At 39.6% G+C, this 16988-nt stretch overlaps 1 protein-coding gene across 1 annotated transcript in view; it reads left to right on the top strand.

The window, feature by feature from the left end:
• Positions 1 to 16988, top strand: part of celf5a (cugbp, Elav-like family member 5a) — a gene marked incomplete at both ends in the record, with an annotated part of 177132 nt that overhangs the window by 131459 nt on the left and 28685 nt on the right. Inside the window, 2 exons of the mRNA XM_079245370.1 lie at positions 12229 to 12357; positions 16060 to 16139. Of these exons, the coding sequence (XP_079101496.1) occupies positions 12229 to 12357; positions 16060 to 16139 (209 nt within the window). The remainder of the gene's footprint in view (positions 1 to 12228; positions 12358 to 16059; positions 16140 to 16988) is intronic.

Below are 16988 nucleotides of genomic sequence, written 5' to 3' on the forward strand. Positions count from 1 at the left end.
ACAGCTCGTACGCAAAGTCCATTTAGTCAGCTGCCAGCAACCATACTACAAAATAGTCGAGACTCCACACACAGATAGGATCATCTTAAATTATTCTGAGCGGAAATTTAAATTTAATTTTGTTTTGGCCCTAAGCAATGGGAAAAACTGGCGGGGTGAGATCAGTAAAGGTCAGGGGGAATTAAAATGCTTACTGTTAGGTTTGTCAGTGAGAGAAAGTGAGAGCTAAGAGGAGATAGAGGGCTGGAGGAAAAGGCCATCTGCCTGATAGTTAGTCTGAGTCTGATGAGAGAGAAAAGTCAGTCGTTTTGCAGCATAATGCCATTAGGTACAAGCTTGACAGTGTGGAATTTCTGCACTATCTATCATATTTCTGTTTTCTGATAAGACTTTCTGCATTCAAAATCAAAAAGTAAGGTTGCTTTGCAGTTCAGTGCTCTCATCAACACGGTGAAAGCTTCGAAATACATATTTATGCATGAGAGTACTTAGGATGGTGCACGCTGTCAATAAATGGATCTGATGCATGTTGCTCTCTCAGGATTAGTTATTAAAAAAAAACGTTTTTGTTTTCTTGTTTTTTGAATGGCAATAATGACTTCAGGGTACTCATCTAGTGAGGTCTACTTTGTTTTTACCCTTTGTACTGAATATCTTGTAGGCCAGTTTACAATATTTTCTTTCCTCCAACATGAGTAAAAGGAAAGCAAACATGTCAGACAGAGTTCCTGCCTTGGTTCTGATTTTCTGCTCTGCTTATTGATGTTTACTTTATTCAATATCAAAGAAATATCCTAGAAATGAAAACAAATGGACTGTCAGGAAGATTGCTGGCCGCTCCTCATATAACTGTGCGAAATTGCGTGTTCTTTTTTTTCCTTGTTATTGTTTCCCAAAGACTCACTTATATGCTGTTGCCTCTGCATTTCTAAATGCACGTCTGTGCAGCTTTTTACTCTAGAAAAAATGAATCAGAAAACTCTTACTTATGAAGTGTCAGTTAGCCTGCACTTGTCGTGGATGTCTATATCTCTGGTTTATTAAATTATGCACAGGCCAGAGAATATTCATTTGATTTAATGTTATAGCTTCTCATGACATTTTATACTAAAAGAGATAACTGAGATTTTGATTGTTGTGTTGACAATTCTTGCATGTTATATTTCACCCCAGTGAATTATTCTGACTAATGTGCAGCAAGAGATCAACCCACTTCTAAGACATGTGAAGCTGTTTCGCTTGATGCCCTGTATCGCTGATGCTGCCTGCAAACTTTGCAAACTTTTCTTCTCATGCTGATAATGAAAGACAGAACTTGCACTTCTATTTTCAGCAGCAAGGCAGCTGGAATGTACATCCTCCTCGTACCTTCACTCATTGTTCTCGTTTATTTTCATCACCAGTGAAATACAAAACAAGATATGTAGTGGAGAACCTGCAGCAGTTCATTAGTATCCTTGTGCAGAGCTCTGTGAAAATATACAATATAAGATGATGTGATTATTCAGACAAGCAGGGATAACAAAAATGAGAAAAGAGTGTAAAGCAGCCTCATACATATGCTTGCCGTATACATATGCTTGCCGTAGGCCCCCTAAAAGACTACAGCTGTCCCGGATTATGAAAAGCTTTCAGTTACAATCACATCGTCTGAAAAGGTGCTGATTGACCTTCTAGCCTAATTAAAGTGTGCCATCACCAAAAGAGAGCAGATTAGACAGCTTGGCTGTCAGTGTGACTGACAGGGTTAGGCTCTCCCCCTGCAGTCACAGCAGCACTACAGAAGCTGTGCATACAAAAAGCTCATGGCAGGAAAAAGTATAAAAGCTCCAAGTTTAGCATCTTGCTTCCTATCAAAAATCAGGTCCTACTAATAAATAATATGGAAATTAATAAATATATAAGTATACCAGTGACATGCTTTAGGCCTTATGTATTTATTTTTGCATTTGCAGCTTTACCTCATACATCATTTCGCCCACTATCTCATAACTGTTAACACTGCAGGTTTTTTTTAGAGTAAAAAAAAAACCAACAAAACTCTGCACTGAGCTGGAGTTTCTGCAAACCAAAGCTGCCGGCTGATGTCATATACATATAGAGCAAATCTGAATCCGCTTTCAACAAGGTCTAGCCAGGTGAGTGCTCAAGTGCACCCTATATTCCCCTACAGCTCTTCCACTTCTGGCTGGGGTAAAGCTGACATGCAGGGTGGCCTGTAAGCCTCTTTTGTCCATGTGCAGCATAGTCATCTGCCAGCTCAGTTGCTCTTGCAGACAAAGCTTCAGAGAGCTGGCCAGTAGACTGGTACATCCTCACTCTCTGTTGAGCTGGTGCTGGGCATGGCACCCAGCTCTATATCTCCTAAGCCTCTCCCATTTGCTTTGTTCTCCCTCTTGTACATTGTTTTCTTCTCAAAACATATATATATATATATATATATATATATATATATATATATATATATATATATATATATATATATATATATATATATATATATACAAATATATATATATATATATATATATATATTTTTTTTTTTATTTATTTATTTTTTTTTGTTTTTGTTTTTCACACTTTTCTTGTTTTTTAGTATGGTAATTGAGCTACACTGACTGCCGACATTATCTCTCTGCATGGGTAATAGAGTCTCACGCAAGAACAGGAAATGGCCATGGTTCACAGCACAAAATATTGCAGTTTCAGAAAAAATGTTAAAAAATGTAAAGACTGTCAAGTTACCACGCTTTCTGAGGTACAAATGATACGATAACTGTGTTTTGCGTTATGTGAAACTATTGTGTATGCTCAGAAATTGCAAAATTACACATTTTCAAGCTTCCAGAAACATTACTTCTGTCTTTGTTGCAAATTTTCACATTCTTAAGTTGCACATTAAGTTGCAAAACTATGACAAAGTGATATTGAAAAAGTATTACATATAAAAAAGACACACTCATTCTGAAGCAGGATCGTGTCGATGGTGCCATTACAACATGGACTGTCGAGCAAAAAAATTAAGTTTGAATCGCGGCCTTTCATTTTCTACTTTGCTGTCGGTTGCAGTCGGTTAGGCGCATATATATTACAAAATGCACGGGTTTGCATCATTTCACCTGAACCTTTCCCAGCAAAGAAAAACAACTTGTGAAGAAAAATTATACAATTTTTGCACTTTTACTGTAGAAGTAGATTTTCTGACATGTGGATGACTATATTTGAACATGTTTTCATGAGATTGAGCTTTCATGGGGTCTTTTTTTATATGTAAATGGCAGTATTAGGCAGAAAAAATTATACTAATGAAGGATAAATAAGGGCATGATTTCAAATAAGACCCACTTTGCCTCAATAAGAATGAAGTTTATTGTCTCTCGCCATAATTCATCTTGTCCCTCTTTAGATGGGAAAAGGTAATTATTTGAGAACAACCATGAAAGCTAATGAGTTACCATGAAGCTAACCCAAATAGCAATCCCAAAATAATCACCAAGGGCTATCAGAAAAAGAAAAAGAGACTGGGGCACTAAAGCACAGCAAACAGGCCACCGTAAAAAAATGTTGGGGAACAGAAAGACAAAATATATCAAAGAGATGAGGAACTGTAATGCAAGGATAAGGACTGAAGGAGAGAGAAGTTGAGTGTATTAAAGTATATGGGGATTGGTTGAAGGGGTTGGCCAAGGAAGTGTGTCCACCATCACTTTTATAAATCAATGTCAGTGGAGCAAATGTTAAAATAATTAAGAGACAGAATAACGCTGTGCTAAAACAGGTGCAATCTGCTGTATGGAAACACAGTGGGGATGATAAGGAAGAATAGCACTACATGGTATGCTGGAAAATGTGGGAAGAAAAATTCATAACATAACGGATGCCAAAATGTCCTTCAGATGGCATTATGAAAGCAGACAATATAAATAGTGCTGCCATATTGTAAATGTTTATGTACAGTAGCTTCATATGCACATTGCGCAGCACTTCCAGGATTTATGGCCGCAGCCGTAATGCACTGAAGTCGACACAAAGCTGTGAGTAATATTTCACATTTGTTATCATATTGAGAGTAAATTTGCTGAGACGTATATGGTGAAGATAAAATATTTTAAGCATTTTCTCCTGCCGTTCTGCTCTTTTCTGAGGTTTGAGAGTAAGCCTTAAGCTGGACGACAAACGCGCTTAACCTGCAACACCAATTCATGGCAACACTTACACACTCGCACTCCCAAGAAGTTTATATTCTTTATGGAATGGAGAACCAAGTTACAGATCTGTAACTTCACGTACAAGGCCTCCAGCTGGGGCATCATGCATCTGAAACCTCCCAGCCAGCCGCACTGAACAGAGCCATTAGATCACACTAATATATAATATCTTTGTTCTCTGGAGAATATCGAATGACATACAGGAGGTCCCGCTTGTGCTGGATGTGTATTTTTTGTCTGTGTTTGTGTGTGTACGCATCTGAGCATGTAGAGACTCTTGGGTGAGTCTTTCAGGTGTCATATATAATATCCATCATTGTATCTGCCAGAGGCTCAGAGTGAATTCATGATCACTGGTCTCCAAATCCCCTCTGAGCTGGAAGCGAGCCGGTTGGTGTGCATCGAGGTCGTGTGTACTGTAGGAATGCAGAAGCGCTCGCTTCCTGCTAGCCCGCTGTTCGTTAACACATTACAGTTTGATGTCAAGCTCTTTGGCCCCGTTAAAACGCCATAAGCCATGTGATGCAACCATTACCAAATGCTGCCTCCTACTCGATGCTGTGATGTTTGTTTGCTGAAGCTTTTTTGCCTCTTGATGTTGTGTTTGCTATCATACAGAACACTGATAACTGTACATACTGTACGTCTTCCTGTGTGTCCCTGCTGATGTAGCGGCTTCTATTTGCAAGCTGTTCAGTGAATCTTAATTTGTGCTTGAGAGTGTTTTTGTATCATTTTACAGATACTTGTTTGAAGTAAGCCACATGTTTGCAGGATGTATGTGATCAAGAAAGCATTTTTTATGTTTTTACATGGAAATGCAGTGAAAGGAAAACTATTTCCAGAAGAGTGTTAAGTGAGGGGGGTTGCTTTATTACAACAGCATTTTTATTACAGCCTTGCATTCAGTGCTATATGGCCATTCAGGATGAGCGAGCAATGGGCAGCTTTGACACTATAATGATTAAATGATGGCATGAGCTCAATGCAGTGTCGATACAGGTGCTGTGTGAGTTGGAAAAGCAGATCTGCTGTTGAAGAAGGCATGTCAATAATCAATTATAGACTGAAAACACAGATAAGCAAGGCTCTGGATGTTATGGTTGAACCGGGCAAGCATTTCTATATCTGACATGTTTAATAGTCATATATAATCAGTCAGTCAATTTTATTTGTCATTCTTTATTCATTCAGATATGTTTCAACAGAAGTGTGGAAATTGAACATCAGGGAGCTCCCGGTTTGATGGCTTTTCACTGAGAACTGCGGTATTGTTCCCTTTGCGGCGCTGTTTCCAAGCAACATCTCTGAAGTTGTGAGGGAAACAGGCACTAATAAGCTACCTCATTAGGGCGGGCGCATGGTAGGCCTTTACGGTTTGTGCTGTCAACTCAGTGGGTTAGAATGCACACTTCAAAAGACAGCTGCAGATACAATGCATACACACTGGAGTGCTAATATAGTTTAGAAATTGGGAAGCAAACTATTCTATCAACCCACATTTCTTGCTGAGTTAAAGGTGTCTTAGTGGAACCTGCAATCCGGGTTCCTTCTGAAATGATTATGACAGAGCGCGCTGCCGTCGTCTCTCTGGTGGTAACGCAGTACATAAAAGGCTCATTATCCAGGAGTTAATTTGGCGAGGGTTTCTAACCCTAAGGCCTTGCCAAAACTCAGACTCCCTCCATCATTGGTCCTAGCCAGTCCTATCACTGATGGAAAGGATGTTCTTAGCACACCAAAACACAGCAGGACACACACTCATGTACACCATCTCATTAATGCAAAAACAACCCTAGTTAGATCCGTATATGTAATAAATTGGATTAAATTCCACTGGCTAAGCACTGTGATCTCGTAGGGTTAATTAATTTCAGTCCATTCTGTCTATGTTTTTTCTGCTTGAACACATGCTGACACTGTTATTGTGTGGCATCCTGCTCATTGGAGAAGCATAATAGGCTCATGAAGGAGGGAGAGGAAGCGGCAATGTTTCCCTCAACACAGTGATTTAGATTCTTTCTTCCTTTCTTTCAATAAGTAAGTATGCTTCAGTGGCTTGCTGTAATATGGTAGATCTTTCCTCACTATGTCCTCTCTCCAGCTCTTATCTTCCCGTCCAAATGACAAAACCTGGATGACTTCTCAGGGCCCCCCTTTCTGCCTGGATGCTATCTCATTTGGTTTTAATATATTTATCCATTCATTATTGTTCCCTTTTATCGTCCAGCTAATATTGTTCATAATTTGTCCTTATCTGCAAGCCTGACAGTCAAATTTACACTCCCGCTCAGCAGACAGATGGAAAAATGACCCCCTCCCGGCCCCTCCCTCCCCAACTCCTCTCCTCCCTTCATTCATCTCCTCCCCTCCAAACTCCAATGAAACATGACTGACAGTCGGCTGTATAAGTAGTTGTCATAGCAACCTACCCATCCTTCTGTGGGTACTTTTTGTCTATGGCACTCACTCTCCTTCTATCACAATATCCCTCTTACTGCCTCCATTCTCTCTCTCTCTCTTTTGCTGTTGCAATGATTGAGAAGGAGGCCGACGGAGAAAAGAAATGTGAAAATGAGAGAGTGCCCAAAGAAGTTGGTATGCTTTCCTTCAGCCCTCCACTACTCAAGCTGCATACTGCTCCTTCTCAGTGTTCTGTCCTTCCCTCATGCTCCATACCACTGACAATGATTTACCAACTCCGGTGGCGTTGCTCCTTCATCCATCCTGGCTTATCAAGGACTGCAGGACTGGATGCCCAGCATCTTACTGTATGGGCACATCACTCTGGCTCCCAAACACATTCACTCTCTCCGCCTATCCTCTTCTTTCTCTCTGCTCACCCTAATTCACTCTTTCTCTCTTTGTTCTCCTGTTCCCCAAAAAAAAAAAAAACAAAAAAAAAAAAAAAAAACGAATATGCTGTCCCATTGCTATTCCATAAGCCTTAGTTGACTGTCCAAATCCTCAGCAGTGTAATCATGGAACGCGATGTAATAAGTCTCCAGCATAGTGGTCGGTGGGGCAGATGGTGTATGCGTACTGTATGAGCTGCAGATCCTTCAACCTTCCAGCAGAAATAAACATTGTTTTGCCAAAGTAAGTGTTTAAAAATGTTCAACACATGCTCAGAAAAAGAAGGAAAGATAAGTTTGGTGATTGTTGTCATGCATGTGCTGCAATAATTAGATTATGGCAGAATATATTACTGATTTAGTTTGCCACTAAAGAGCTTAAATTGATTAGAAAAGCTTCAACTAGACCTAGAATTTTTGTGTAAGTATAGGCAGGTAGCACACTGCCAAGTTATTATTCTGAAGTTTCATTTCCAATGCATTTATTCCAAAGAAGCATCTGTTTAGTAAATTAAATATGATGGGGGCGGGGTGAGTTTTGGGACACCAGAGGTGTGTCACAATGAAGTTCCATGGAGTACTGTGCCAGAATGAGCTGTAACTGAATTCTAATGTCAGCATGCTTTACAGTTTCACAGTAAATGCGCTGACTGTTACAGGACCCCCTGAATGGTTTAAGTGATTATACTTCACATCAAATACTGCAGAGCCGTGAATTTTCAAATTTCAAGAATATTCATGTTAACAAGGCTTATTATATAAAAAAAAACAACTCATAAGAGGCCTAAGAAGGTGTCTTATTTGAAATAATCTGTACAGTAAAAGTTACTGACAACTGAAGAGTAGCAGTAGACAGGAATGAAGGACAAGAAAAACAGCATTTGCAATAAATTACATATGAATGTTTCCACAAGTGCAGAATGTGTCAGTGCTGGGAGTTTCATTCCTGTTCTTGCTTCCTTTAATATTTTGCTTTTGCTCTGTGAAGCACTTGTGTCAGTGTTTTGAAAAACACGATTTGGATAACAATGAGTTGAGATCTGCAAACATATTATCCAGGAGAAAACAATTTTCACGCCATCACTTTAGCTGGATGCCACAGTTCAAAGCAGCATCGTATGAGAGAGAGGCTGCATTTCATCGCAGGGACACTCAAATTGAGATCAAACTGCATATTCACGACAAACGCTCCACAAAAACTGAATTCAGCTGAACATGGTTCAGCAGGTTCAGAGACCACATGTATGAAACCCTGAACATTTTCATGTTTTATTTTTTGGCATTAGCCATGAATGGATACAGACACTCTCAAAATCAGTCATTTGCATGGAAAAACATTGTTGCACCGCAACTGAATCGATGCGACAATGAGAGCAAGAACATTGAAACGGAGGCAATCATCGGGAAAGCAGGGATAATTAAATCTGCTTCATTTCTAGGGCTTAGTCTTGGAATCATAAACAGAACCAAAACTGCTACATGGAAAAATATAACAGAAGAGATCAGTTTTCTAAAAGTCCAAAAAAGCAGCCTGTGGAGGGTAATATGTAATAATAATACAATAGATAAAAGATAACCTTATCATGGTTGGATAAGAAACATTAACTCATACATGGATGGTATTTATGCTAAAGATGAAGGCCTATTTTATGCCAGAATATCACAATAACCTCTAAATATTTAAACAACCATGATGTAAATCCCAGGATGCCCAAGTCCGGTCGTCAGGATCTACTATTCTGTAACTTAGATACATCCCTTCTTCATCACACCTGAATCAAATGGCTGAATTCCCTCATCTGCAGGTCATTCAGCTCTGCAGAGGCCTAGTAATGAGCCATTCATTTGATTCAGATGGGTTGGAGAAGGGACACGTCTACAATAAAAGTTGTAGAATAGTAGATCTTGTGTGCCTCACTTGGGCACCTCTGATCTAAAGGATTCAGCTAGAACTCATATGTAGGTTAGTATTTATTAAAAAAGATCATATGAAAAATAAACACAACAAATAAAAATAGCAAGTACATCATTTTAAACAAGCTTTAAAAAAAAACAAAAAACTGTCATGTCAACTTTTTTTTATTTTACTTTAATATGAGACTTTTATTGGTCTAAAAAAATGTAGACATGTAGAGATGTACACATCCACACCATGCTAGTAGCAGTTTCGGCATAGAGAAAAGGCATGTTTTTATGTGTGTGTGTGTGTGTTTTTCAGTGTGTATGCATAAGGTTTATGTCCCGTAAAAAGTGCAGGATAAAGATTACTTGTCAGAGTAAGCACGGCAACGCTTACAACAGAACCATTCTGTTCAGTTTAGAGCAAAATCATGTAGCTAACACTACAGTAGTAAATAACAGAAATACAGTTTGAAGCTAAATTATTTGTGGTGTATTACAGCTCATAATTCAGCTGCGGCTAAGCGAGTGATTAGCAGCAACTGCAATTGCAACTAGCAGCAGTTTAGCAATTAGCAGCGGTCTAACTGAAATCAGATAAGGTGGCTTAGGACGCCGTTGTGTTGCTGCGATTGGTGAATGGAAGCTGGCAACAGCAGCAGTCAGCAGTACTCACATAGGTCTGTGAGAAAAAGTCAATACCGTGTAGTTACAAGATAGTTAACACAGGGGCACGCACTCATGTGTATACTATGTGTGTGGTCATGGTGGGAGAGCTGTTATCTCTAATCCGCTGCATCAGTGTAGCAAGGCTATCCTAGTTTCTGGTTTCTGCTTGCAATTTTTTTCTCCTCTCCTTTGTCCACTTTGTCTCTTTTTTTCCCTTCCCCTGTTAGATATGTGTAAATGACTGTAGGTGTTTTGCACTCTGCGCCTATTTGCACACTCCCTGTGTGCTGCGCTGTTGCAGATAAATGAGATAATGTTTCTACTGGTGATGAACACAAGACCTGAATTCCCGATGGAGCATTTTATTTGAGAGCAGCCAGAGCAGACGCTTAGACAGTGAAAAAAGATTGTGTAACTGATCTGTTGCCTTGCATTGTTCACTTATTCGTAACGCCTACTTATGTTCCAGATCATGTGTGCCACCTCTCTCTCAGCAACAGATCTCCTGCTAAATATTATAAGAAAGAAATTTGTCATAATGTCACAACTTCCATTCATTGCTGGCAACTCCTGCCTATAGCTAAGATTAGCCTCAGGTATAACACAAAAAGAGAGCAGGCTAAACATGATTCCAGTGTTCGAGGCTTTTGTAGAGTTCAAATGAGGTAACATTACAGAGGTTTGTGATATAAAGCTACCAATAGTCCCTTTCTGGTTAATGCCCTCTAATTATTCCATATGGCAAACAGTTAGCAATCTTTAGGCAGATAGATACAATAAGTCTTATGGTTTTTTTTTTTTAGATATTTCAAAAGGAAGCCGTTAACAGTGTCATATGAAACTGATAAAGGTCATGGACTGTTTCGGCACTTGTCACACTCCTATTACCTACTTGAAGAGGGATGTCAAAGTGAAAGCAAGAACAGAAAGGACTTAAAAGGGAACTGTGGTAACGTGAGTGACTCATTGTGTTCCTTTCTGTCTGCGTTGCAGGACTATATGTGAGATCTGGTCTGGTGATATTTCAGGAAAAATCTTTGTATCTCAGCCCCATCCCCCCCTCCATCCTTGACTCATCTCCCCTATCCAACCTCAGAATTTATATTCTCCCTCCAGCAAAAGGAAGGACCATCTTGGCCTTTCATTTTCCAGTTCAGGGCTTTCCTTTTTTTGCAGATAAATGCTCTCCAATCCACCCTGACAGATGTCACATTGCATCACTTCCATTTTGATACATAGCCTCTGATCCTGCCACTTGCAATAAGGAGCCAGCACCAGGGACGCCCCTCCCTAGACAACGCTCTGACACGGGTGATTATTTTAAAGGTGCATCACTGATGGTGCTGAGTGGTGAAACTGTAGCTGGATGCCATGTCCACATAAACTCTCTGCCAGGCCTGTTGCTGGAATCGGGGGTCTAGGCTTGTGCTTGGGTCAAGGAAAAACAATCGCATGACACACTGAGTGGTCGTCACAGATCACCGTGACACGAGGCAAAACTTCTGGCAGGGATTTATGCTGCTTCACAGCAGCGGCTGCTAGTCCCGTCTCTCACTCGGTCTCTGCACTGTGACTTCATGGGTCACAGTTGGAGAAACAACCCGTATAAAGGGAAGGTTTTAATGCTTCCGCTGCAAGCAGAGACACGCTGCACAGTAGCATTAATCATACAGTGCCAGAGTACATCAGTAAACACAGTGTGTCAGGTCAAGGTAAAGATCAGATCCCACAGCATTTAACAGGACTCAATAGTATACAGGCTATCTATTGAAAAGTCAGCGTTATTCATGGCATGTCTCACAGCCCTCGGCGCTCGCTGGAGAGACACGCCATTGTTCACTGAAAAGCACACTGAAATATTTCTCTGGCTACACAAAAAAACACTGGATCAGCAGCAATTAGTAGAGTAAGAGAGAGATAAAGAGAGGGAGGGAGGGAGGACAGCAGTTGAAAAAGAATGAGGGGAGGAAAAATGTAGAATCAGCGAGAGGAAAAAAGGAAAGCAGGAAAAAGAGAGGGATGAGAAAAAATGAGAAGAAATGAGAGGAGCAGAAGCAGCGAGTAAGAGAAAGAAAGAAATTGAGTTTCCAGCCAGCGCAGCTTGGTGTGTAGGAGGTTGGAGCTGCCTGGAGCCCCTCATGCTTTTAAACGACCAAAGACTCATTCATTGTCTTGAGGTTGGGCTGCATGTGTGTGTGTGTGTGTGTGTGTGTGTGTGTGAAACCTTTTCATCACTCTACTATTTCACTACTTTCTCTTCTTTCTTTATTCCAGCCTCTGACCACACATTTACCCCTCGCAGCTATAGCACATGTGGCCATATGGGACTGAACCCACTTATACTAAGATTGATCAGTGGAAGAAAAAAAGCTAAAGGAATGTGATTCAAGCCAAAATCTCACTGAATAAACACCACCGTACCTGTGAACATATAAATATGTGTACTCTCTGGGGAAAAAGAGATTTCATTTTAACATCTTGCTGCTGTAATGACAATGTTTCACGTTATCAGCCTGCTTTCAAATTGGTTTCATAATTGAGGTCAGTAATGTAACCTTGTGTCTCTATTTTTTTTTTTTTTTTTTTTTTTGTTTCAGAAGACAGGAAGTTGTTTGTTGGGATGCTGAACAAACAGCAGACTGAGGAAGATGTTTACCGCCTCTTTGAACCATATGGAGTCATTGAGGAGTGCACTGTGCTAAGAGGTCCTGACGGAAACAGCAAAGGTAGGAGCCTTGATACAGCTGTCAGTATTATTTAGGCCACTGACAGACAATTGTGTGTGTGTGTGTGTGTGTGTGTGTGTGTGTGTGTGTGTGTGTGTGTGCTTCTACATCAGCAAGCCTATATAATTCATGTGTGACATATGAATCATATATAGGTCAAGTAGCTTGTTTAGATAATTAGAAATGCTTGAACACTGTGCTTTTTGATGAGCGAGACAACAAAGCAGTTTGCTTATGTCTGACTTTACTGGCTGATGAAAGCCACTTAAGTTTTGCTGAAAGTTTGGATCCTGTATGTGGTAACAAAAGAACACACAGAAAATATAAATAGGGGGCTTTAGGAAACACAATTATGAACATTGGAAATGAAAAACCATGTGTAATGTCACAACTGGTTATTTCAAGCTGCCCATTTTGAGCATATTGGCAGCAATACATTAAGAATAGCTTTTGTTGATGTTTTTTTTTTTTCTTTTTAAATATGTTGCAACATTGCAAATGTTTTGGAGCTGAGAAGATGCATTACTATAATTCTGCAAATGGAATTTACCAGAGAGCAACACTGTTAAGACATGTGCATAATGCTGTTTGGTATTGTCTTGCTTTAATAAGCAATGACGAGCTGCCTTTGAACAGTTACATTTCGCCCATGCCATGTTCATTAGGGAAACCATGAATCATCACGACTGATGCAGCGGTTAAAGTTTTCCACTGATAGGAAGGTGGAGATTATTTCTTCCTGCAGCTTTTAGAACAGAATGTCAATGAGCTTTCATCTTACACTGAGAGAAAGTGGTGTAGGCCTTATTTAGAGCTTTAATTTGCAAAGGTATGGTTAAAATGTTCAGTCGTGATGGTTTTCAGCATCAACTCGTGATGATGATTTCCATGACAGAATTGGCATCTGTTGTGAGCAGATGTCATGGTTAAAATTTGTCAGAATTATTGTGGTGGAAACGGTATCCACAGGGGGCAGTATCAGGTTGTACATAACAGGGTTTTTAACACAGGTTTACCATGTGATGATGCAAAAGGTCGTTAGAGAAAATTGATGTATCAGATATGACACCTGTCACATAATGAACTTAAGACAGCCTCACTATAATTGCAAGGAGTAGGATCATGATTTTGTTTTTCTTTTTTTATTTATTATTATTATGTTTGTGAGTTACTGCTTCTTTTAAATCACTTAAATCCTTCAATTTATAATAAGAATCTTAATTGATTTTTTGGAGAGATGAGAATGCTTTTGAGTGAAATTATAGATGATATATATTAAAATCCAAAGGCCAGATCACAAATCAAGCCTTTCTATTGACAAAGGCCACCAGCAACTATATTGCAAAAAAAAATACATTATATAAATATACCATAAATAAATAAAAAATCAACCAAAAACTTTTATTTCTAAACTACAAGTTTTTTGTTTCTTTCATTTTAGCATATATTGCCCTCATTTAATACAAGCAAACTTCTGCGTCTAAATTTTTTCCTTCTAACTCAGATTTTGAAGTGTTGAATCCATGCCGGCTGTCTTTAATACTGCCAAAACTTTTGGAGACAGTGGGTTTTCATGTTTTTACAGCCTTATTCCCTGTCCAGCGCTCATTGAAAATGCTGTGCAATTATATCTAAAGGAGTTTAAAGTCAAAGCACTTTGACTCTGCAGCAGTTCGGAGGAGGAGAGGAGAAAGATGGATGTCAAAACAATTCAAGTGTCCCCACTGTGAGAGTAGGGACAGCCAAGGGATGTTGCATAGTTCTTTGTAGCTCTGCAGTACATTGGTACTGAATCAAATGTCTCAACTGACTTTGTTATACTCCTAAACATACTGTCAGATCTTTTGTTGTGTGTTTATACTTTTGAAGATCATATTAACACTAAAAGGTAAAATAATGAATGTTTTCTCTTATTTTTTTTGCACAGAATAGGGTGCTGTAAGTTTAAACATTTTATGCTTTTTAACCATTGTAGACTTTTTTTTCTGACTTTCTTATTTTCACACACAACATGTGTGGTTTATTTCAGCAAGATGCATGGTAAATTAAATGGGAAACACCTGACATGACAGTGGTACCTATAGAGTGTGTGCTGCTGTAGAAAAGACCTTGTACAGGTCATCAGGAGCTCTGGCTCTTTTCTATCCATATCTCAATAGGGGGCAGTGATTTGACAGCTGAATGGGCATCTTGATCGGCTGCTGTCCCATTACGAGAGGAAGAATGGCAGGGTGACTGGGTCAAGCAGGATAGATGATAAGAAGAATAAAGCATGAAAGATTGAATAATGAAAAAGAAACTTCAAATGAAATAAAATTAGGTGACATAGGGTATAATCATGGGAGGACGTAGCGGGTCAGTCTCCTCTGCTTCTCTGGAACAGAAACAGATTCATCCATTATATTCAGTGGCTAGCAGAGTGCAAGATAGCCATCCTGACACAGAAAACTAAATAGAGGAAAAGTTTGAGTTTTTATGTGCCTGAAATAAACTGTAAAACAAAACTTTGCAGTGACCCCCCCACCTCCTGTCTCAACAGTACCGATTGACTGGGAGCATCACACACGTCTGCTGTGCTTCTCACCACACACAACACTTTTTTTCATCCTCACAGGGCTAGGAATTTTTTTCAGCACAGGACAGACACGTCTTTCTTCCTGTCAATATACATTGCATAAAAATTGGGCGCTCCCCCTATACCAACATCACAAGCTGGAAGTCATAAAAACTGCCTATTTTGACCTTTACTAGGCCAACCAGAGCGCTGTACCCAGTTGTGAGCACACTACATATTACATTCAGTCTGAAATGGCCATTATGTTCTTTTCTGTTTTTATAAACAGAGTCTATTACTTGCATACATGTCACTGATAATTGTGTCAGTTTGCTTTGTAATAAATGGTCATGTGTCCCACTGCTATGTACCTTATATCACATTTAGAAAAAAAAAAAACCTTGGATGAAAACAGTAAATGGCCATAACGAGGTAACACAGTAACATAATTGTGATAATGTGAAAACATTATGATGATACCTAATCATTTTCCCTGTGTAACCAATCAATACATAATACTATTTGACATTGGGCTTTTTTGGATGTGCTGAGGCTGACCCAGAAAAGCAACAATGTAGTGTAAATCATTGCATTTTAGAGGGAGTGCTTCATCTGAGTAAACTGGCTTCTTCACTTTATACCCACATAGGTCATTACATACTTACAGTCGTAACAATAGTCATGGAAAAAACCATTTATTCTGTGGTTCCTGGCCTTTGGACAGTGTTTTCTGTATTTACAAATACTGATCTGAACATCTGCTTAAAGGAACGATAGATTGTTCTCACATGGTTCTCTGTTTGAGTTTAGTCAGTTTAGCTCGTAGTTAATATGCACAGACAGGCATGTGGTGCTAAATAGCATGCTTTTCTGCTTCATCAGTGCAATCTTTAGCCTGCAGCTTCTGCCTGCTTGTCTGCCTGCCTAATGCCTGGAGTGGGGCATCACGCTGTGCAACGAGAGCCTCTGACTGCACAGTGATTTCTGCATTGTCAAATAGAATTCAACATCCTTTATTAATATTGTCTTAAATACTCACTCAGTTGAATATCAACATGATAAATTTATGTAGTGTGTGTACGCGTGAGTGCAACGATTTTTGTGTGTGTTCCCGTCTGGCTGTGATATGCATCTGTTATTTCTTACAGGTTGTGCCTTTGTTAAGTTCTCCACACACACCGAGGCTCAGTCTGCAATTGGTGCCCTGCACGGCAGCCAGACCATGCCAGTAAGTACGCCTCTCTCCATCACAATTAGAAAACAGTAATAAAGCCTCCATTGCATACAAAGCAGGCACGCACAGCCTGCTTTCTACTGTAGTGCAGCCCTAAATTCACTTCCAAATTCAAGGTTTTAGTTGACTTAAGAGAATTTCCCACCTCTTTCACAAATATTCCACCTTTGAAAGCAGATACGACCAGAAATACCTGACTGTCTCTTTTATTAAAAGGGTTCTTTAAAATAAAATCCTAATCTAATTTACAAATAAAACTGTTTCGAGTGATAATTGAATTTTGGGCGAGTCATCAATCACGAGTTCTGCTTGGATAATTGGTGAATATACGTCCAGTGTGAGATTACATTTGCTTGTTATGTAAGTACTCCATGCCTTCTAAATTTTCTGCATTGGAAACTGTGAGCTCAAAAGCTTCTCTGTTGTAGAGGGGTTGTGTTTATGTATGGTCTCTGTACACCTGATGGTGTCAAAATAAAAGCTACTTATTCTGCACTCCAAACCTGAGGAGAGTTACTTTCCATGACATTTAGCAAGAGGACGTACTGTAGAGTCACGTCTTGTGTTATACAGTAGCCTGAAGTGCACTTTGCTTTTTTTTTTCTTTTCTTGTTTTTGGTTTCTGGAACTCTCTTCCCAAAGACGTAGGGACCCTGAACTTTGTTGTTCCCATGTCACAGGTGTTGTGTTCCTCTCTTTAAATTCATTATTAGTGGTTGCCAATGCGTGGCTCAAGAAGGGGGAGTGGAGGGAACCACTGGAAACCAGCTGTGCCATTTCTGTGCAACTTCTAAGTCAATCTAAGTGCAAATGACTGCAGGTCACGAGGAAAGCCCCTGAATG

This window comes from Telmatherina bonti, assembly GCF_933228915.1.
Source record: "Telmatherina bonti genome assembly, chromosome: 8".
Lineage (NCBI taxonomy): Eukaryota > Metazoa > Chordata > Actinopteri > Atheriniformes > Telmatherinidae > Telmatherina > Telmatherina bonti.